General features: G+C 35.0%; 1 protein-coding gene across 19 annotated transcripts in view; it reads left to right on the plus strand.

Moving 5' to 3' along the window:
- SESTD1 (SEC14 and spectrin domain containing 1) overlaps positions 1-18,739 on the plus strand; it is a 141,735-nt gene that overhangs the window by 61,175 nt on the left and 61,821 nt on the right. For 15 of the 19 annotated variants that reach the window (XM_074215598.1, XM_074215599.1, XM_074215594.1 and 12 more), the window contains one exon: positions 15,669-15,759. In XM_074215598.1, coding sequence (XP_074071699.1) covers positions 15,669-15,759 — 91 coding nt within the window. Of the gene's footprint in view, positions 1-56; positions 2,103-15,668; positions 15,760-18,739 lie in introns of those variants that run through there. The other 4 variants (XM_074215583.1, XM_074215584.1, XR_012474242.1 and 1 more) reach the window with 3 other exon arrangements.

Here is an 18,739-nt window from a genome sequence, read left to right on the forward strand (position 1 = left end):
TTCTGTCTTAGATACATGTTGATAGAAAAACTCTGTAGGGTATCTGTTTAAATGCATATTGAAAAAGCAATATATATATTCTTCATATGCTTTTCTGAATATATCTGTTTGAATAGATAGGCCAAAGAGGGCCTTTCATGAAAACCCAGCAGAGAATAACATAATCCATAGTGCAGTGATAAAGAAATTTTACTTAAAATTTTATAGTTTCTTTTTAAATTCTTTAAGAAATGAATGAGTTGTTCACTTATTTTTCAGCATGATCCCATTTGGGATTTTCTTGATAAATTTGCTGAAATGTTTTTCCATTTCTTTCTCCAGTTCATTTTGCATATGAGGAACTGAGGCAAAAAGTGTTAAATGATTTTGCCCAGGGACATAAAGTTAGTTAAATATCTGAGACTAGATTTGAATTCAGAAAAATGTATGTTGCTAGCTCTAGGCTCAGCACTATCCACTGTGCCATATAGCTTCCCCAAGAATTGAAATAATGTATTAGTTTTGAGTGAACCACTTAAATAGTTATTAAATGTTGTTTCTAATTTTTTACTACATGAATCTTATTCTAAGTAATAAGTTTTGGTGATTATAGATGGATAAAATGGATATGATTTTGGGTAGATGGTACATTGGTTGCAGGTAGCATGTTTTCTGCTCTGAATTCACATATGAATCTGAAGTAAACCAAAAAAATCCAACAGAATTTAGAGAAGTAGGTTACTTAAATCTTTGTTTTTACAGTGAAAGAGGGAACTCTTACTTTCCTTAGGTAAAAATACTTGATTGAATCAGTCAATTAGAACTAGCTGAGAACAAAGTCTTACAACCTTCCTGAATCTGTTATAAATCATATGAGTGAAGTTGAGGTCATGTATTGAGTTACTTGTATAAAATGCAGCATTACTTCAGAACTGCAGAGAGATTTGGAAGGTCTGTCCAGAGAGAGGAAAGAATCGACCAGTAACTGGAGGAAAAGAAAGAAGAACTGATTTGTGGCAGATAAGGGAGAGAATGAGGCTAGGATAGCTTTTTTTAAAAATCCATAATCTAGTGTGTTTGAAGCATTTAACAGTTTCCCACTCCTTCTCCCCTTTCATTTCCTTGTTCTCTTTGGGTTACATTATGTCCGCTTCCTTGCCAGAATTGGTTTGCCTACTTCTTGAATGCATTCCTTTCTTCATAGAATCCCTAGCTTACTCAAAATACTCCATTAACTTCTTATATGAATCCTTTTTTTTAATGCCCCTCCCCAAGTTATCACCATTCTCACCTTAACATTACTTTGAATTACTTTGTTTATACTTTGCATTTATTTACTTATGTATATGTATACCTTTGGTAGATTGTAAACTCTTAGTCTGTCTTATAAATAATTGGTACATGATAAATATTTGTTGAATTGAAAAAACAATGACTAAATATCTATAGTATGCAAGACTGCTAGAAACAGCATTCAAAGACAAAATAGAATAGTTCCTGATTTCTTAATTTCTTTTATGTAACAGTTTTGCTAGTTCTTTTCCACATGACTGCATAATGGATTTAGTTGGTTTTCATTTTGGTACTTTCACTTGTTGACTCATTTTTGTTATGTCTGTAGAAAGGAATTTAAATCTTTTAACCTTTTCCAAACTGCCAAGAAAAGCAGTAAGTTATAATAGATGGAGGATCAGTCATGAAAGCAGGAAGATGTGGGTTCAAGTCCTGCCTCTAACATTTTTTCAATATAGGTAAATTGCTTTATTTTGTAGCGATTTAATCAACTCTAATTAGTTGTTGCTCTGTATGAAGGATGGAGTTCTTATATCCATATGGAATTTCCATATCCATACCCATTGCCCCCCCCAAAAGGAGGGAAAAACCTACCATAGATGATTACAAGGTTGAAAAATGTTATTGCTTTCCTTATTTCTAGATGTGATTTATTCATATAGTGCTATAGTGTTGATTAAACTAAAAATAAAAAATTTTTCTTTTCTAGGAGGGAAGGACAGACGAAGTGGCCTCATTCTGACCATTCCATTATGCCTTGAACAGACAAATATGGATGAATTGAGTGTTACTTTGGACTATCTTCTCAGCATTCCAAGGTGACTCCAAAGGTGTCATTTTTTGCAATTTTAGTTTATTTATTTACTTCTTTATAAAATAAGTTTATTTTTTGAAGTATAGACCCAGGACTTTACCTGTTCTCTTAGTAGGACAAAATGTGTTTTGATAATTTAAAAGTTTGGAAAAACTGTAATAAAAGTCAACTTATAATACAGATCAATTAGGAATTGTGTTAAATTTATATTATAGGGGAGGATAGGTGGCGCAGTGGATAAAGCACCGGCCCTGGAGTCAGTAGTACCTGGGTTCAAATCCGGTCTCGGACACTTAATAATTACCTAGCTTTGTGGCCTTGGGCAAGCCACTTAACCCCATTTGCCTAGCAAAAAACCTAAAATATATATATATATATATATATTATAAAAGGATTATTTGCTATACATGGGGATTTAGTCACAAGGACTAAATTCCTTATATCTTTCTGTTAAATTTCAGTTAAGATATATAAGAAATTAGCTGCTTCATTTAGTATATTGCAGTAATGTTCTTGATGTTATGAGGAAATTATTTTGTATAATTTTTTTTTTTTAGGTTTTTGCTAGGCAATGGGGTTAAGTGGCTTGCCCAAGGCCACACAGCTAGGTAATTATTAAGTGTCCGAGACCGGATTTGAACCCAGGTACTCCTGACTCCAGGGCCGGTGCTTTATCCACTGCGCCACCTAGCCGCCCTGTATAATTTTTTTAAAAAAGTTGTTTGTATTCAGAGTATGTTATTGTTGTTGACACTAAAAAGGTAATAATACTTTTAAAGAATTCTCTCTTAAGAAACTGGAAATTTTAGAAAGTGAAGCTTCTGGGAGCTGAGAATTTCCTTGATGTAATTTATGATAAAACTTCCTTAGTATATAAGTAATGAGTAAGATTAATTGTGTACTAAGTATTGTGCTAGATCGAAAACAAACAATCCCTAGCCTCAGGGAGCTTGCATGCTAACATTATATGTGTGTGTGTGTGTGTGTGTGTGTATGTATATATGTATATATATGTATGTATATATACATATATATACACATGCATGTATATATATGTACATATATATACATGCATAAACATAATTTAACACTCACATGTTTTTACACATAATGCACATGTACATACATAGCACACATGTACACACACATACAGAAAAAAGATAATTTTTTTGAGTGAGAAACATGATTGGCAAATTGGAAGATTAGGGAAGACTTTGGACTGGCTTTGATAAAGAAACTAGAGATTCTGAGCCATAGAAGCAAAGAGGGATTTGCATTCTGGGTATAGAATAGAAGCTAGTCTGAGCAAAAGCTAAGATGGGTTAAGATGTATGAGGAATATGAAAAATGCCAATTTGGTTGAATCATACATTATGTAAAGGTGAGTAATGTAGAGTAAGACTGGAAAGATAACTAGAGCCTGTTTCTAAAGGACTTTAAATGCCAGAGGATTTCTTATTTCATTCTAGAGGTAATTATAAGCCATTGGAGCTAGAAAGTGACATAGTCAAATCTGTGCTTTAGGATTGTTACTTTAGCAGATGAATGGAGGCTAGATTAGGGAGGAGAGATATTTGAGGCAGGAAAACCAAGGATTTAACTGCAATGCTTCTTTGTCAAGGTGATGTGGGTCTGATCTAGTTGGTAGTTGTTTAAATGAAGAGGAGGGAATGCATGGGGAGAGATATTTGCAGGGGAGGATTTGATAAGACTTGAAAATTGATATGGGGTGAGGGAAAGTGAAAAGTAAGGATGATACTGAGCTTAAGATTTGGGGTGACCAAGTCTGATCAAAGTAGCTCAAAAGAGGAATGGGTTTTGAGGAAAGGATATTTAATTTTAATTTTTTTTGATATGTTGAATTTGAAAGGCATATAGGAAGCACATCTAGTGTGAAATGTCTATTGATGATGCGGTACTGGTGTTTATAAGAGACTAGGTCTGGATATATGAATCTAGAAGTAATCTTCATAAAAGTGATAAATACTTGTGAGCTGATGAATTCATCAACAGTGAGTTTAAACAGAAATGAAAAATGGGTATAGGATAGAGCCTTAAGGCACACCCACAGTCAAGGGGAGGGAAGTGATGGATTATAATTCAGCAAAAGAGACTGAGTAGGCATGGTTGTTTATGTCAGAGGAGAATGAGGAAAGAACAGTGTCATGAATATCAAAGAGAAAGGGAAGTTCAAAAATGTCTAATGCTAGAGAGATTTAAAAAAGGATGAGAATTGAGAAAAGAATTTTAGATTTAGCATATAAGAAATCACTAATAATTTTAAAGAAAACATTTTCATTTGAGTGATGAAGTCATAAATCACATGCAAAGGGTCCAGGCTAGGTGAGTAGATTTAGAATTGAGGAGTATTTCCTGTACTCTTCCCTATATTTAATTCAGTCCAATTCAGTTTAGTAAGCATGAATAAGGTACTACTATGGAAGCTGGTGATAAAAAAATAAAATAAGATAAAAATAGTACCCTTAAGGGACAGCTAGGTGGCACAGTGGATAGAACACCTGCCCTGGAGTCAGGAGTACCTGAGTTCAGATCCGGCCTCAGACACTTAATAATACCTAGCTGTGTGGCCTTGGGCAAGCCACATAACCCCATTTGCCTTGCAAAAACTAAAAACTAAAAACTAAAAAAATAAAAAATTGTACCCTTCAGAAGTTTACAGTCTGATAAAGGAAATAAATATTCACACAAATAATTATAATACAAATGAGAATATGAAAATTGCAAAGTACTGAAGTCTACTTTGGAATCAGAAAAATATTGATTTTCTTGCTCCTTTTTAAAATGTATGGGTGAAATGGTGAATAGGAAAAGCAATAGACTGTAGATTGGTCAGAGGACTGGTTCATATTTATCTACTTCTATGTAGTTTCCAGGACTCCTGTGACTGACCTTCTGAATTCCCATTTTTCCTGTAATGAGTTGGTTATAGGGAACTAGGGATTTGGAGAGAAAGTAACAGAGATTTAGAGAATGAAAAGATAATAAAATATAATTGAAAAATTTTATAAGCAGCTCAAAATAATATGTTTGTAGGACTTCTAGCCAAGATGGTGGAGAGAGGTCAGGCACTGTGCTTAGATCTCCTAGCTTTCCCTCAGAACTAATATGAAATAAGCTTCTTAACAAAATTCAAATGCACAAAGTCCAGCGAAGAACAAAGGAGAAAAACATCTACCAACAAGGTCTGTCTCAGAGAAACATGGATGACCTGGGAACAGAGAGCAGAGAGGCAGCAGAGAGGCAGTACAGAGGCAGTGGGATGAGACCTGGACTAACCTCAGAACGGCCGTGGAAGCTTTTGGCTTTGTATCAGGCAGGAGAGCTCCAGCATTGGAGGGAGAGTTCAGCACAGCAGGTGGGAGACCTCCAGTATAGCTAGACATCAATCCAGTCAGCTCTGCTGGCCTGGAAGACCTGGGCCAAGGTTCTGTAAAGGGAATCTTCTCAGAACAAACACAGTAACAACAACACCCCCCCCCCCCCCCCCAGCAGATCTCTCTGGGTACTGAGTAAATAAGATTAACTACATAGCCTGAGGGCCCAGCACACATTGTTCAAGGATAACTCAGACCCTGCTGCTGCTCCCCCCAGGGAGGTGGGCAACAAATCAAGGTTATAGACACTTCAGAGAAAGCCTCTAGCACCCTCTAGTGGGCGGCCCACTTGAAGTTATCAAACCCAGTCAGCAAGCCTCTAGGGTTTTCAAAACCAAAGGTCTGTGAACCAGCCCCTCCTCCAATGCAAGATCCTAGGAAAATGAAGAAAGGACAATGAAAGGGGGGGGTCCATTGAACTCTACCTTGAAGAGAAAGATCCTAACTCAGAGAGAGCTAGAACTTCTGAGGAGAAGTTGGTCTCCAGTCCAGAAAGACTTCTTAGAAGAGATCAGGAAGGAGTTTAAAAACCAATTGGAAAAATAAACCCAAGAGAAACTTATCACCTTTACAAGAGAAAATTAACATCTCACAATAAGAAAATAATTCTCTCAAAACCACAATTGGGCAAATGGAAAGCTCCTTCAGAAATAGAATTGACCTCTTGGAAAAGGAGGAATTGTAAAAGGTAAATGAAGAAAATTCTTTTCTAAAAAAAAAAGAATGGAATCTGTGGAAACTAATGACTTCATGAGTTAAAAATCATTGGGCTTCCTGATCACATTGAGGATAAAAAAAAAGTCTGTACTCAATATTTAAAGATCTTTTGAAAGAAAATTGCCCTGATATCATGGAACTAGAGGGCAAAATAGTTATTGAAAGAAGACATTAGTCCCCTTCTGAAAGGGATCCGAAAATGAGAACATCAAGAAATATTATGCTCAAATTTCAGAACTATCAGATAAAAGAAAATTCTTCAAGCAGGCAGAAAGAAACAAATTTAGATACCAAAAGGCTACTGTAATGATTATACAGGTCCTGACTGCCATCAACATTAAGGGATCGAAGGGCCTAGAATATGATACTACGGAAAGCAAGGGAGCTTGGAGTGCAGCCAAGAATTCATTATCCTGCAAAATGGAGCCTTTTCTTCTAGGCGAAAAGAAGGATAGTTAATGAAATAGAAGGCTTCCAACTTTTCCTTATGAAAAGACCAGAACTAAATAGAAAATTTGGACTTCAAACAGGAGACTCAAGAGACACATGAAAGGTAAAAAAGGGAAAAGAAAAAAATTGCTGTCCAATAAGATGAAATTGGCTTTGTCCCCACCTGGGAGAAAGATTCTCCTAATTCTTGAGAATTGTTACTCTGTTAGAGAGGTTATACTTAGCCAGAAGTAATGGACACTCATAACTTGTCTGTGACTCAGAATGACTTAAAAACAGTATCTCCTTAAAAAGGGGGGGGGGCAGTAAAGAGACGGGAGGATGGAGGAGATTGGATGGGGTAAATCACATTACATGAAGAGGTACAAAGGACTTATTGCAAAAGAGTAGAAGAAGGGAGGAGGTGAAACCTCTTGAATCTTTTTCTGATCATATTTGGCTCAAAGGAGGATTAACACACATACTCTCTCAGTTAAGTTAAGAAACTTATTAACCTTTCAAATATTAAAAGGGGAAAGGGGTAGGGGGGGAATAGGGGAACTAACAGAAGGAAGGGAAGGAAGAAGGGGCAAAGGAAAAGGAGAAAGATAGGGGAGAGTGGTGGATATAAGGGGGCAAACACACCGAAGGAGGTGGTATTCAGAAGTAAAATACTAGGGAATATATGGATAAAGTAAAAAAAAGGGGGGAAATGCAAACAGAGGGAAGATAACATAGAGGGCAATAAAGAGTTAGTAATTATAACTTTGAATGTGAGTGGGATGAACTCTCCCATAAAACATAAGTGAAAGCAGAGTGGATTAAAAACCAGAATCCTACAGTATGCTGCTTACAAGAAACTCATTTGAAGCAGAGAAATACATATAGAGTAAAGGTAAAAGGTTGGAGCAGAATATATTTTACTTCAGTTGAAGTGGAAAAAAGGCAGGGGTAGCAATCCTTATCTCAGACAAAGCAGCTGCTATATAGATCTCATTTAAGGAGATAAGGAAGGAAACTAGATCCTCTAAAAAAGGTACCGTAGACAATGAAGAAATTTCAATATTAAATATATATATATATATGCACCAAGTGGTGTAACATCCAAATTCTTAGAGGAAAAGCTGCATGAGTTACAGGAAGACATAGACAGCAAAATTCTGCTGGTGGGAAATCTCAACCTTCCTCTCTCCAATTTAGATAAATCTAACCCTAAAATAAGAAGGAAGTTAAAGAGGTTAAATAGAATGTTAGAAAACCCAGAAATGATAGACCTTTGGAGAAGACTGAATGGGGATAGAAAGGAATATACTTTTTTTTTTTCTGCAGTACATGGCAATTGCACAAAAACTATAAAACCAAGAGTTGGTTTTAGAAAAAAAATCAGTAAAATTGATACACCTTTGCTTAATTTGATTAAAAAGAGAAAGAAGAAAACCAAATTACTAGAATCATAAATGAAAAAAGTGAACTCGCACCAATGGGGAAATTAAAGTAAAAATTTGGAGTTATTTTGCCCAACCATATACCACTAAATTTGATAATCTAAGTGAAATGGATGAATATTTGCGAAAATAGAAGTTGCTCAGGTTAAATGAAGAGGAAATTAAATACCTAAATAACCCTATCTCAGAAGAAATTCAACAAGCTATCATTGAACTCTCTAAGAAAAAAAAATCTCTAGGGCCGGATGGATTTACAAATGAATTCTGTTAAGAATTTAAGGAACAGGGTCAGCTAGGTGGCGCAGTGGATAGACCACCAGCCCTGGAGTCAGGAGTAACTGAGTTCAAATGCGGTTTCAGACATTTAATAATTATCTAGCTGTGTGGCTTTGGGCAAGCCACTTAACCCCATTTGCCTTGCAAAGAAAAAAAACAACCCTAAAAAAACATAAGGAACAATTGGTCTCAATTCTTTATCAACTCTTTGAAAAAATAGGTGAAGATGGAACTCTGCCTAACTCCTTCTATGACACCATTATGGTGTTGGTAGCTAAACAGGAAGAGTCAAAACAGAGAAAGAAAATCATAGACCAATTTGCCTAATGAATATGGATACAAAAATGTTAAATAAACATTTTAGCAAAGCAATTACAGCAAGTTATCACCAGATAATACACCCTGATCAAGCAGGATTTGTCCCAGGAATGCAGACTTGGTTCAATATTAGGAAAATTGTTAGTATAATTGCCTATATCAGTAGTCAAAAATCCTACAGAAATCATGAATATCTCAATAGATGCCTTGACAAAATACAACAACCATTCCTACTAAAAACTAGAGAGCATAGGAATAAATGGATTGTCCTTAGAATGATTAGCAGTGTCTATCTGAAACAATCAACAAGCATTATATGCAATGGGGATAAGTTAGAAGCATTCCCAATAAGATCAGGAGTGAAACAAGGATGCTTGTTATCACAACTACTATTCAATATTAGAAATGTTAGTTTTTAGCAACAAGAGAAGAAAAAGAAATGAAAGGAATTAGAATTGAGAAGGAAGAACCAAACTTACACTCTTTGCAGATAACATGATGGTATACCTAGAGAATCCTAAAAAAAATCTAAAAAACTACTGGAAACAATTAGCAACTTTAGCTAAGTTGCAGGATGTAAAATAAACCTTCATAAAGCCTCACATTTCTCTATATTAATAGCAAGATACAACTGCAAGAGCTAGGAAGAGAAATTCCTTTTAAAGTAACTTCAGACAATATAAAATACTTGGAAGTTTACCTGCTATGACAGACTCAGAAACTCCGAAAACTTCTTTAAAACACTCTTTAAAACAAAATCAGATTTAAATAACTGGGAAAATATCAACGGCTCATGGATTGGCCAAGCTAATTCAATAAAAAATGACAATTCTACCTAAATTAATCTACTTATTTAGTGTCTCACCAATCAAACTTCCAAAAAGTACTTTTAATGAGCTAGAAGAAATGGTAACTAAATTCATATGGAGAAAAAGTCACGAATATCCAGGGATTTAATGGAAAAAAAAAGTACAGAAAAAGGTGGCTTACACTTTACCAGACCTAAAATTACACTATAAAACATTAGTCATCAAAACTGCTTGGTATTGGCTAAGAAATAGAGTGATGGATCAGTGGAATAGATTAGCTGCAAAAGAGACAGCAGGAAACAATTATAGTAACCTGCTGTTTGATAAACCCAAAGAGCCCAGCTTCTGGGATAAAAACTCTTCTATACTGTGGTGTAAAAATGGAGTCAATAAGATAAAAGGGAAATGTAATGGGAGAAAGAAAAAGAAGAGGAGGAATAGGCTAAGATATATCATATAATAAGATTTTTCTTTATTACAATGAGCTATTGCAGTGATATGGAAGGGGGGAAGACAAGGGGGAATAAGGGAATCTTCACTTTCATCAGAGGTGGCTAAGAGAGGAAACAGCATATGTATATACTCAATGGGGTATAGGCATCTGGAGTAAGAAGAGGGGTGATGGGGGGGTGTGAGTGATGTAGGAGAGGATGGACCCATGGGGGGAGAGTGGTCAGATATAACATATTTTCTTTTTTATTTCTTGTAAGGGGCTGGGATTGGATGGTCTGTCTGGGACCATAGGGGTGGATGGATGCTGGGCCTAAGGGGTGGTATGTGGGCTTTGGGGCCTCTTGGCCCCAAGGCTGGGTATCTGTCTTCTGTGCCACTCAACTACCTTACAGCAGAGTCAGAGTGAAAGGAGAGAGAAAATATAGTACATGGTAGTGGAGAAATAAGAAAGGAGGGAGTTGCGATCAGCAATGGCAACGGTGGAAAAATATGGAAGTAACTTTTGTGATGGATTTATCATAAAGAATATGATCCACCCGCGACAGAGCTGGTGGTGTTGGAATATAGACTGAAGCGCCATTTTATTATTGTTATTATTTTGGGGGGCTTGCAGGGCAAATGGGGCTGGGTAACCTTCTTGGGGCTGCATAGCTAGGTGATTGTTGGGTGTCTGAGGCTGGATTTGGACCCGGGTGCTCCTGGCCCAAGGGCCAGTTCTCTGTGCCACCCCTACTATTACTATTATTATTATTATTATTATTATTATTATTATTATTATTATTATTTTATTTTGGGTCTCTTTTTTTGTTTTTGCAGGGCAATGGGGTTGGGGTGGCTTGCATGGGGTCACACAGCTGGGTAATTGTTGGATGTCTGGGGCTGGATTTAGGCTTGGGTGCTCCTGGCTCCAGGGCTGGTGCTCCGTCCGCTGCGCCACCTGGCCATATCTACAATTATTATTATTTTTCTTTTAATTTTATTCTCTCCCTTTACTTTATCCCCCATGTGGGTCTATATTTTTTGGGGGGTTATGTAGAATATTTTAGTAATGTATAAAAAATTATTTATACAAAATAAGACTAAATAAATAAATGAGAAATATGAAAAAATAAAAAATCTCTCTTCGATAAAATCTGTTGGGAAAATTGGAAGTTAGTAAGGCAGAAACTTGGATTAGACCAACATCTCACATCCTATACCAAGAAAAGATCAAAAATTAGGTACAAGATTTAGACATAAAAGACAATATTATAAGCAAGCTAGGTTTTACACAAACAAAACCACTGTAACCAAGATTAAAAGAAGTGTAGTATTTTGGGAAACAGTTTTTACAACTAGTATTTCTGACAAAGGACTCATTTCTAAACATATATATATATATATATATAGAGAGAGAGAGAGAGAGAGAGAGAGAGAGAGAGAGAGAGAGAGAGAACGAGAACTGAGTTAAATTTATAAAAACAAGCCATTCCCCAATTGACAAATGGTCAAAGGATATGCAAAGGCAATTTACAGATGGGGAAATCAAAGCTATCCATAGTTATACAAAAAATTCCTCTAAATCATTACTGATTAGAGAAATGCAAATTAAAGTGGCTCTGATGCACCATCTCACACTTATCAAATTGGCTAATATGACCAGAAAGGACAATGTACAGTGTTGGAAGGGATGTGGGACATCTGGGACACTAATACATTATTGATGGAGCTATGAACTCATCCAACCTTTCTGGAGAGCAGTCTAGAATTATGCACAAAGGGTAACAAAAATGTGCATACCCTTTGATCCAGCAATACCACTACTGCTTCTTTACCTTGAAGAAATCATGCAAAAGGATAAAAAACATCACTTGTATAAAAATATTTATAGCAGCCCTGTTTGTGGTAGGAAAGAATTGGAAACCAAGTGAATGTCCATCAGTTGGGAAATGACTGAACAATTGTGGTATATGTATGTGATGGAACACTATTGTTTTATTAGAAACCAGGAGGGATGGGAATTCAGAGAAGCCTGGAAGGATTTGCACGAATGGACGCTGAGTGAGATGAGCATAACTAGAAGAACATTGTCCATCCTAATGGCAACATGGGAGTGATGATCAATCTTTTTGGACTTGCTCATTCCATCAATGCAATAATCAGGGACAATTTTAGAGCATTTGTGACCATGAATACTGTCTGTACCCAAATAATTTTTTTTATTAAAAAAAAGTGTATTATGTACTACATAATTTTGCTGTCTTTAATATTTTGTCTTCTCAGGGATGTGATTTCTCTCCTATCACATTTAATTTCGATCAGTGTATATATATAGCATGGTAACATTGTAAAGATTACCAGACTGCCTTCTGTGGGGGGGATGGGAGTGGGAAGAGAGCGTGGAGGAAAGATTGTAAAATTCAAAGTCTTATAGAAAATGATGGTTAGAAACTATTATTGTATATAACTGGAAAACAAATAAAATATTAATTAAAAAAGAATATGTTTGCAGCTTTTTTAGCTATCTTTACCTATGTGGAGTTTCTCTACCACCACTACTCTTTGCCACTCAAGAGGGCAGGGGCTTACTGTTGTGCTTGCTTTGGGTGAGCAACCCCTTTGGCATATCTGTAGGCATCATGAGAAAATGGCCTTTATTTTCTGACTGTATTTGTTACATATTTTGTGATACTTGAAGAGATTTGTAATCTAAGATTTTATCTTTTTTTTTCTCCTCCCCCCTTTTTTTTCCTTGCATTGTGATGATGAGGTGGACACCTGTCAACAGGATGAATGCTTTTTCTCTAAGTCTGTAACCAATCAAATAGTTGTGTATAATGAAAGAACTGTAAGCTTTTAAAAAAATGTATATTCCTTGAGAAAAAAAGAATGTTTGACACAAATTATGGAATCAGAGAATATTATTAAAACAGTTTAAAACAAATTCCAGGGGTGGAGTCAAGATCATAGTGTACAAGCAATGATCCAGCTGACCTCTTCCAAAATTCCTTTCCAAATAATTTTAGCTTCACAAATTAAATTTTGGATCAGAAGAATCAACAAAAGACTGGGGTTAGGTATTTTTCTGACCTAGGTCATTTTAGGAGGTTGGCAGGAAGGGTCTGTGGCACTGAGGTTGAGATTAGCTTAAGAGTCATGTGAGCTGTGACAGCAGCAGCAGCTTTGGAGTTCTCAGACTAGACATGTAAGGAGGTTGGACCACTCATCCTTTCCTGCTGGCATTCTTTCCAGCAGCAGCTGGCACTGATTGTTAACTCTGTTGAGCATAATATGCACTTCCAGGGTAGAGAGGAGTGCTTGTGGCCTGTCATAATGGAACATGGGATCTTGTGACAATTCCAGGGACAAGAGGAGCATTAGAGATGTAGCTACAGGGGAGCAGAACCCTTCCTGGGGTCAGTGGTGATCAGTAGAGTCTTGACCATACTTCATCAAGGCTTGCCATCACTCTGGCAACACCTAGAACTATATCTGAAACTAGCAGCATTCCCAAGTGAGAGAGCCAATAATCTTAACATAAAGTTCAAAGTCAAGAAATGAACAGGAAAGAATGAAGAAACAAAAGAAAAAAACTTTACCATAAAAAGCTACTATTGTAGCAGAGAATACCAAGATATAATCTCAGTAGATGAAAATATGAAAATACCTCCAATCTCTTTTTAAAAATTTTTTTTAAGTCAGTGGGGTTAAGTGACTTGCCCAAGGTCACACATTTTTAAGTGTCTGCGGTTGGATTGAACTCAGGTTCTCCTGACTCCAGGACCAGTTCTCTATCCACTGTACTACTCAGCTGCCTCTCACCCAAATTTCAAAGAAAAATACTAATTGAACCCAAGCCTCCCCCCCAAAATCCAGGAAGACTTAAAAAGGAAATAAAGAATGATAAAGGAAAAATTGGGAAAAGAAATGAAGTAATGGAAAAAAATTACAAAAAAGAGAATTAACAGTTTGGTAAAAGATGCCTAAAAACTAATGTAGAAAATAACTTTAAAAACAATTGTCCTGATGGTTAAAAACAACAAAAATTCACTTAAGAAAAATACTCCTTGGGGTGGCTAGGTGGCACAGTGGATAAAGCACCGGCTCTGGAGTCAGGAGTACCTGGGTTCAAATCCGGTCTCAGACACTTGATAATTACCTAGCTGTGTGGCCTTGGGCAAGCCACTTAACCCCATTTGTCTTGCCAAAAAAAAACCCTAAAAAACAACAAAAAAAATGCAAGTGGAAGCTAGTGACTCCATGAAACATCAAGAAACAGTGAAACAGCATCAAAAGAATGAAAGGGGGTGGGGAGAAAATGTGAAATACCATATCAGAACAACAACTGACCTGGAAAATATTTTGATGAGAGGTAATATAAGAATTTTTATACTTCCTGAAGGCCTTGATCAAAAAGCCTATTGACATCATATTTCAAGAAAACCCTGGAAAAGTGTCATGATAGCTTAGATGCAGAGAGTAAAGTAGAAATTGAGTAATCTACTGATTACGTCCTGAAAAAGATCCCAGAATGAAAACTTCCAGGAATATTACAGCCAAATCCAGAGCTTCTATGTCAAGAAGAAAATATTGACCATAGCCAGAAACAATCAATTCAAGTAACATGGAGCCACAGTCAGGATTAGCAGCTTTTATTTGAAAAGATTGGAAGGCTGAGAATATGATGATTAGAATATGAATATAAAGACAAAGAAGCTAGGATTACAACCAAGAATAACCTACCCAGCAAAACTGAGTATAATCCTTAAGAGGAAATTAAAAAAGCCCTTCAGAGGATACTTGATGAAATAGAGGATTTTCAAGCATTCTTATTAAAAGGCCAGAGCTTGAATAGAAAAATTGGCATTCAAGCACAAGGCATAAAAGAAGTAATAAAAGGTGAATATGAAAGAATCATAGGGGACTCAAAAAGTTAAACTATTTATTCCCTTTACAGTTTTTCAGAAAAATACATGCTACTAATTTTTTTCTCCAAAACATCTGAGAAAGCATGACAGGTAGAATAACAGCACATTTTTTTTTTCATTTTTACTATAGTTTTTCTTATATTTTGAAACTCTTGTCCTTTTCTTGGCATGTAGATGTTTAGTAGTTGTTTGATATATTAGCAAGATTTGTTTTCTTTGGAATTCTTTCTCATTTAACTTTATAAATTTACCATTTCTTCATTATAGCATAAGAACTTTTTCTAGCATATGAACTGATGTTACTATCACTAAATTATCTTGAAGTACAAAGATAGATTGGTTCCAATCCATTACATATTTAATACTGTGTAATATGGAATTCTTGCACATTCTCTTCATTTCTTGCCTGTTTTTATGCCACATTAAAATTATACTTCTGAGAAGGTATATAATTGTGAGTATTTATTATATTTCCTGACTTCCCTGTTTAATATAAGGCTCCCATTTTACAAATGAAGATAATTAAAGTTAAAATTTTAATTCTTTGGCTTTTGCTTGAAATACTGGATTTTCTTCCTGTCCTGACATTTTTAGTTAGTGAATTATTAAATTATTAAATTTAAGCTGAAGTAGAAAAATCATTTTCTTGGTAAAACAAAAATGACATTGCAAAGGAAATGAATCTATTGAAACTCATATCAAGTCATATTGATTCCCACTGTGTTCAAGAAGCTTTAAAGCTACGTTTTGCTTTATTTTTTAAATGTAGTTCTCTTTAAATTATCATCTGAAACTGGTTTTTAACACTTATATTTTATTTGTTTTTATTTCAGTGAGAAGTGTAAGGCTAGAGGATTTACTGTGATAGTGGATGGCAGAAAATCACAGTGGAATGTAGTGAAAACAGTTGTCTTAATGTTACAGGTAAACTGAATTTTCTATTACATGAGTAAATTGTTTTATATTGCAGCTACTAGTCAATGTTACTGAAATGTTGTAATAGCTGAATTATTTCACTGGAAAAGGAGCAAGCCAATAAGAATGCCCCAGCTCATTTTTAAGTCCTAGTTTACATGACCAGACATTCTGTGCACTTTAAAGACGTGTTTGAGTTCTCCAAAATATTCATATAACTTTGTGAGTTGTTAAGTTCCTCTAAATCTAATAACCTTTGCAAAATTAGATTTAAGCTTTTTATTATCATTGTTATTATTATTAAATAAGATGTAATTCTAGTTCTGTAGTTAATTGCTTCTGTGTAGTATTTTCTTCCAAGACTGTATGTTTAAATAGAGTTTTAAGTGAGGGGATTTGTCATTTTAAGCTAATTAGAACCAAGAGAGGGTTAAGTTTTTTGCTTCCTTTACTTTTGCCTATGATAAACAATAGCATTTTCTGAATATTACCTTTTTTTTTAAGTCCTGATATAGGGGACTACAAGGGAGGGAATTTAAATAGGAGAGCAAGAAACACATCTTTCTTTGTAAAGATGTTCCTAATATTCCTGACATAGTGTTTTATATGTAGAAAACTTTTAGTAGTAAGATCTTGTTGATGGGAGTGCAGTTGCTACCTTTCTTAAGGAGCTTATTAATGAGTGATTAATAAGGTAAATCTTCTTTCTTCTTCTTATACATATACAAGGAATTTGTTAAGAAAAAGCTTCTAGAAGAAGGAAGAATTCTTAAATGACCTTTGATGCTAGAAAAGGCCTGGAGTATGAGTATTTAGGAGAAAGTCTCTTAATGGGCAGAAACTCCACTGGAAAGAAGGACTTTGGAGAGCAGTAGGGATTGAAATTAGTTAGGCATGGGTGGGGACAATTGTTGGACCATGAAACTCTTTAAAAAAATTATTTTTCAATTACATGAAAAAATAGTTTTCAACATTTACCCTTTTTTGCAAGTTTTTGAGTTGCACATTTTTCTACCACCCTTCTTTCCTTCTTCCCTTCTCATGAAATCAAATAATCTGATATAGGTTATACATATGTAGTCATGTTTACCATATTTCTATATGGTAAAGAGAGATAAAGAAACAATATAAAAGAAGTGAATATAATATATTTATTTTTAAAATGTGGATATAATATATTTTGCTCTTCATTCAGAATCTATAAATTTTCCTCTGAATGTGGATGGCATTTTCCATTACAAGTCTCTCAGTATTGTCCCTGATCACTGAACTGCTGAGAGGAGCTGCATCCATTATAGTTGATCCTCTCACAATGGTATTATTAATGTGTACAGTGTTTTCTTGGTTCTGCCCATTTAACCCAGCATCAGATCATGTAGATCTTTCCCAAGTTTTTCTGAAGTTGAGCCACTCATGATTTCTTATAGAGCAATAATACTCCATAGCATTTGTATACCATGTAACTTGTTCATCATTCCTTAATTGGTGGGCATCCCCTCAATTTCCAAGTCTTTGCCACTACAAAAAGGGCTGATATACATATTTTTGCACATTTGGGTCTTTTCCCCTTTTCATGATCTCTCTGGGATTTAGACCAGGTATTGCTGGATCAAAGCCTTTGCATAGTTTTATTACCTTGGGAATAGTTTCTACATTGCTCTCTAGAATTGTTGGATCAGTTCACATCCCCACCAAAAGTGTTAATGTTCCATATCCTTTCTAACATTTATCATTTTTCTTTTTCCTTGTTTTAGCCAATTTGATAGATGTGAGGTATACCTCAAGTTGTTTTTAATTTGCATTTCTCTAATCAATAATGATTTGAAACATTTTTCCATATGACTTTAGATAGTTTTAATTTCTATACCTGAAAACTTCATATTATTTGACCAGTTTTTTAATCGGAAAATTATAAATTTGACTTAGTTCTCTATATATTTTAGAAAAAAGTCCTTTATCAGAAACACTAGCTGTGAAAATTATTCCCTATCTTTCTTCATTTCTTCTAATCTTTGTTGCATTAGTTTTGTTTGTACAAAAACTTTTTAATAAAATATAGTTGAAATTATCCATTTTTCAATTTATTATGTTCCTTATCGTAAACTTCTTCCCTTTTCATAGAGCTAACAAATAGACTATTCCTTTTTCTCCTAGCTGATTTATGATATTATCTTTCATAGCTAAATCCTATACCCATTTTGGCCTTATGCTTTATATAGTATGTGAGGTGTGGGTCTATGTCTAATTTTTGCCATACTATTTTCTAGTTTTCCCAGCAGTTTTGGTCAAATAATGGGTTCTTATCTGAGATCCTAGAGTTTTGGGGTTTATCAAACAGACTACAGTAATTTACTACTGTTTCTTTTGTACCTAATCTATTCCATTGATCCACTTCTCTGTTTCTTGGACAGTACCAGACTGCCTACTGGTAATGCTAGGCTACCTCTCTTTGCATTTTTTTTCTCATGAATTCCCTTGATATTCTTGATCTTTTGTTGCTCCTGATGAATTTTGTCACTATCTTCTCTAGTTCTTTAATGTAATTTTTAGCAGTTTGATATGGCTCTGAATAAGTAATTTAATTTAGGTGGAATAGTCATTTTATTATATTGACTTTGCCTAACCATTAGCAATCGATATTTTTCCAGTTGACTTTATTTGCATGAGAAGTGTTTTGTAATTGTCCTCATACAGTTTCTGGAGGTTTTTTTGGGAGGTAGATTCTGAAGAACTGATGTTGTTTACGGTTACTTTAAATGGAATTTCTCTTTCTGTCTCTTGCTGTTGGACTTTGTTGGTAATTTATAGAAATACTAATGATTTATGTGGGTTTATTTTATATTCTGCAACTTTTCTAAAGTTGCTGATTTTTTCAAGTAGTTTTTTATTTGATTTCCTAGAATTCTCCAAGTATACCTTCATATCTTCCACAAAGAGTGAGTTTTGTTTCCTCATTGCCTATTCTAATTCTTCCAATTTATTTCTCTTC

The sequence above is a fragment of the Macrotis lagotis genome, chromosome 1, assembly GCF_037893015.1.
Source record: "Macrotis lagotis isolate mMagLag1 chromosome 1, bilby.v1.9.chrom.fasta, whole genome shotgun sequence".
NCBI classification, from domain to species: domain Eukaryota; kingdom Metazoa; phylum Chordata; class Mammalia; order Peramelemorphia; family Peramelidae; genus Macrotis; species Macrotis lagotis.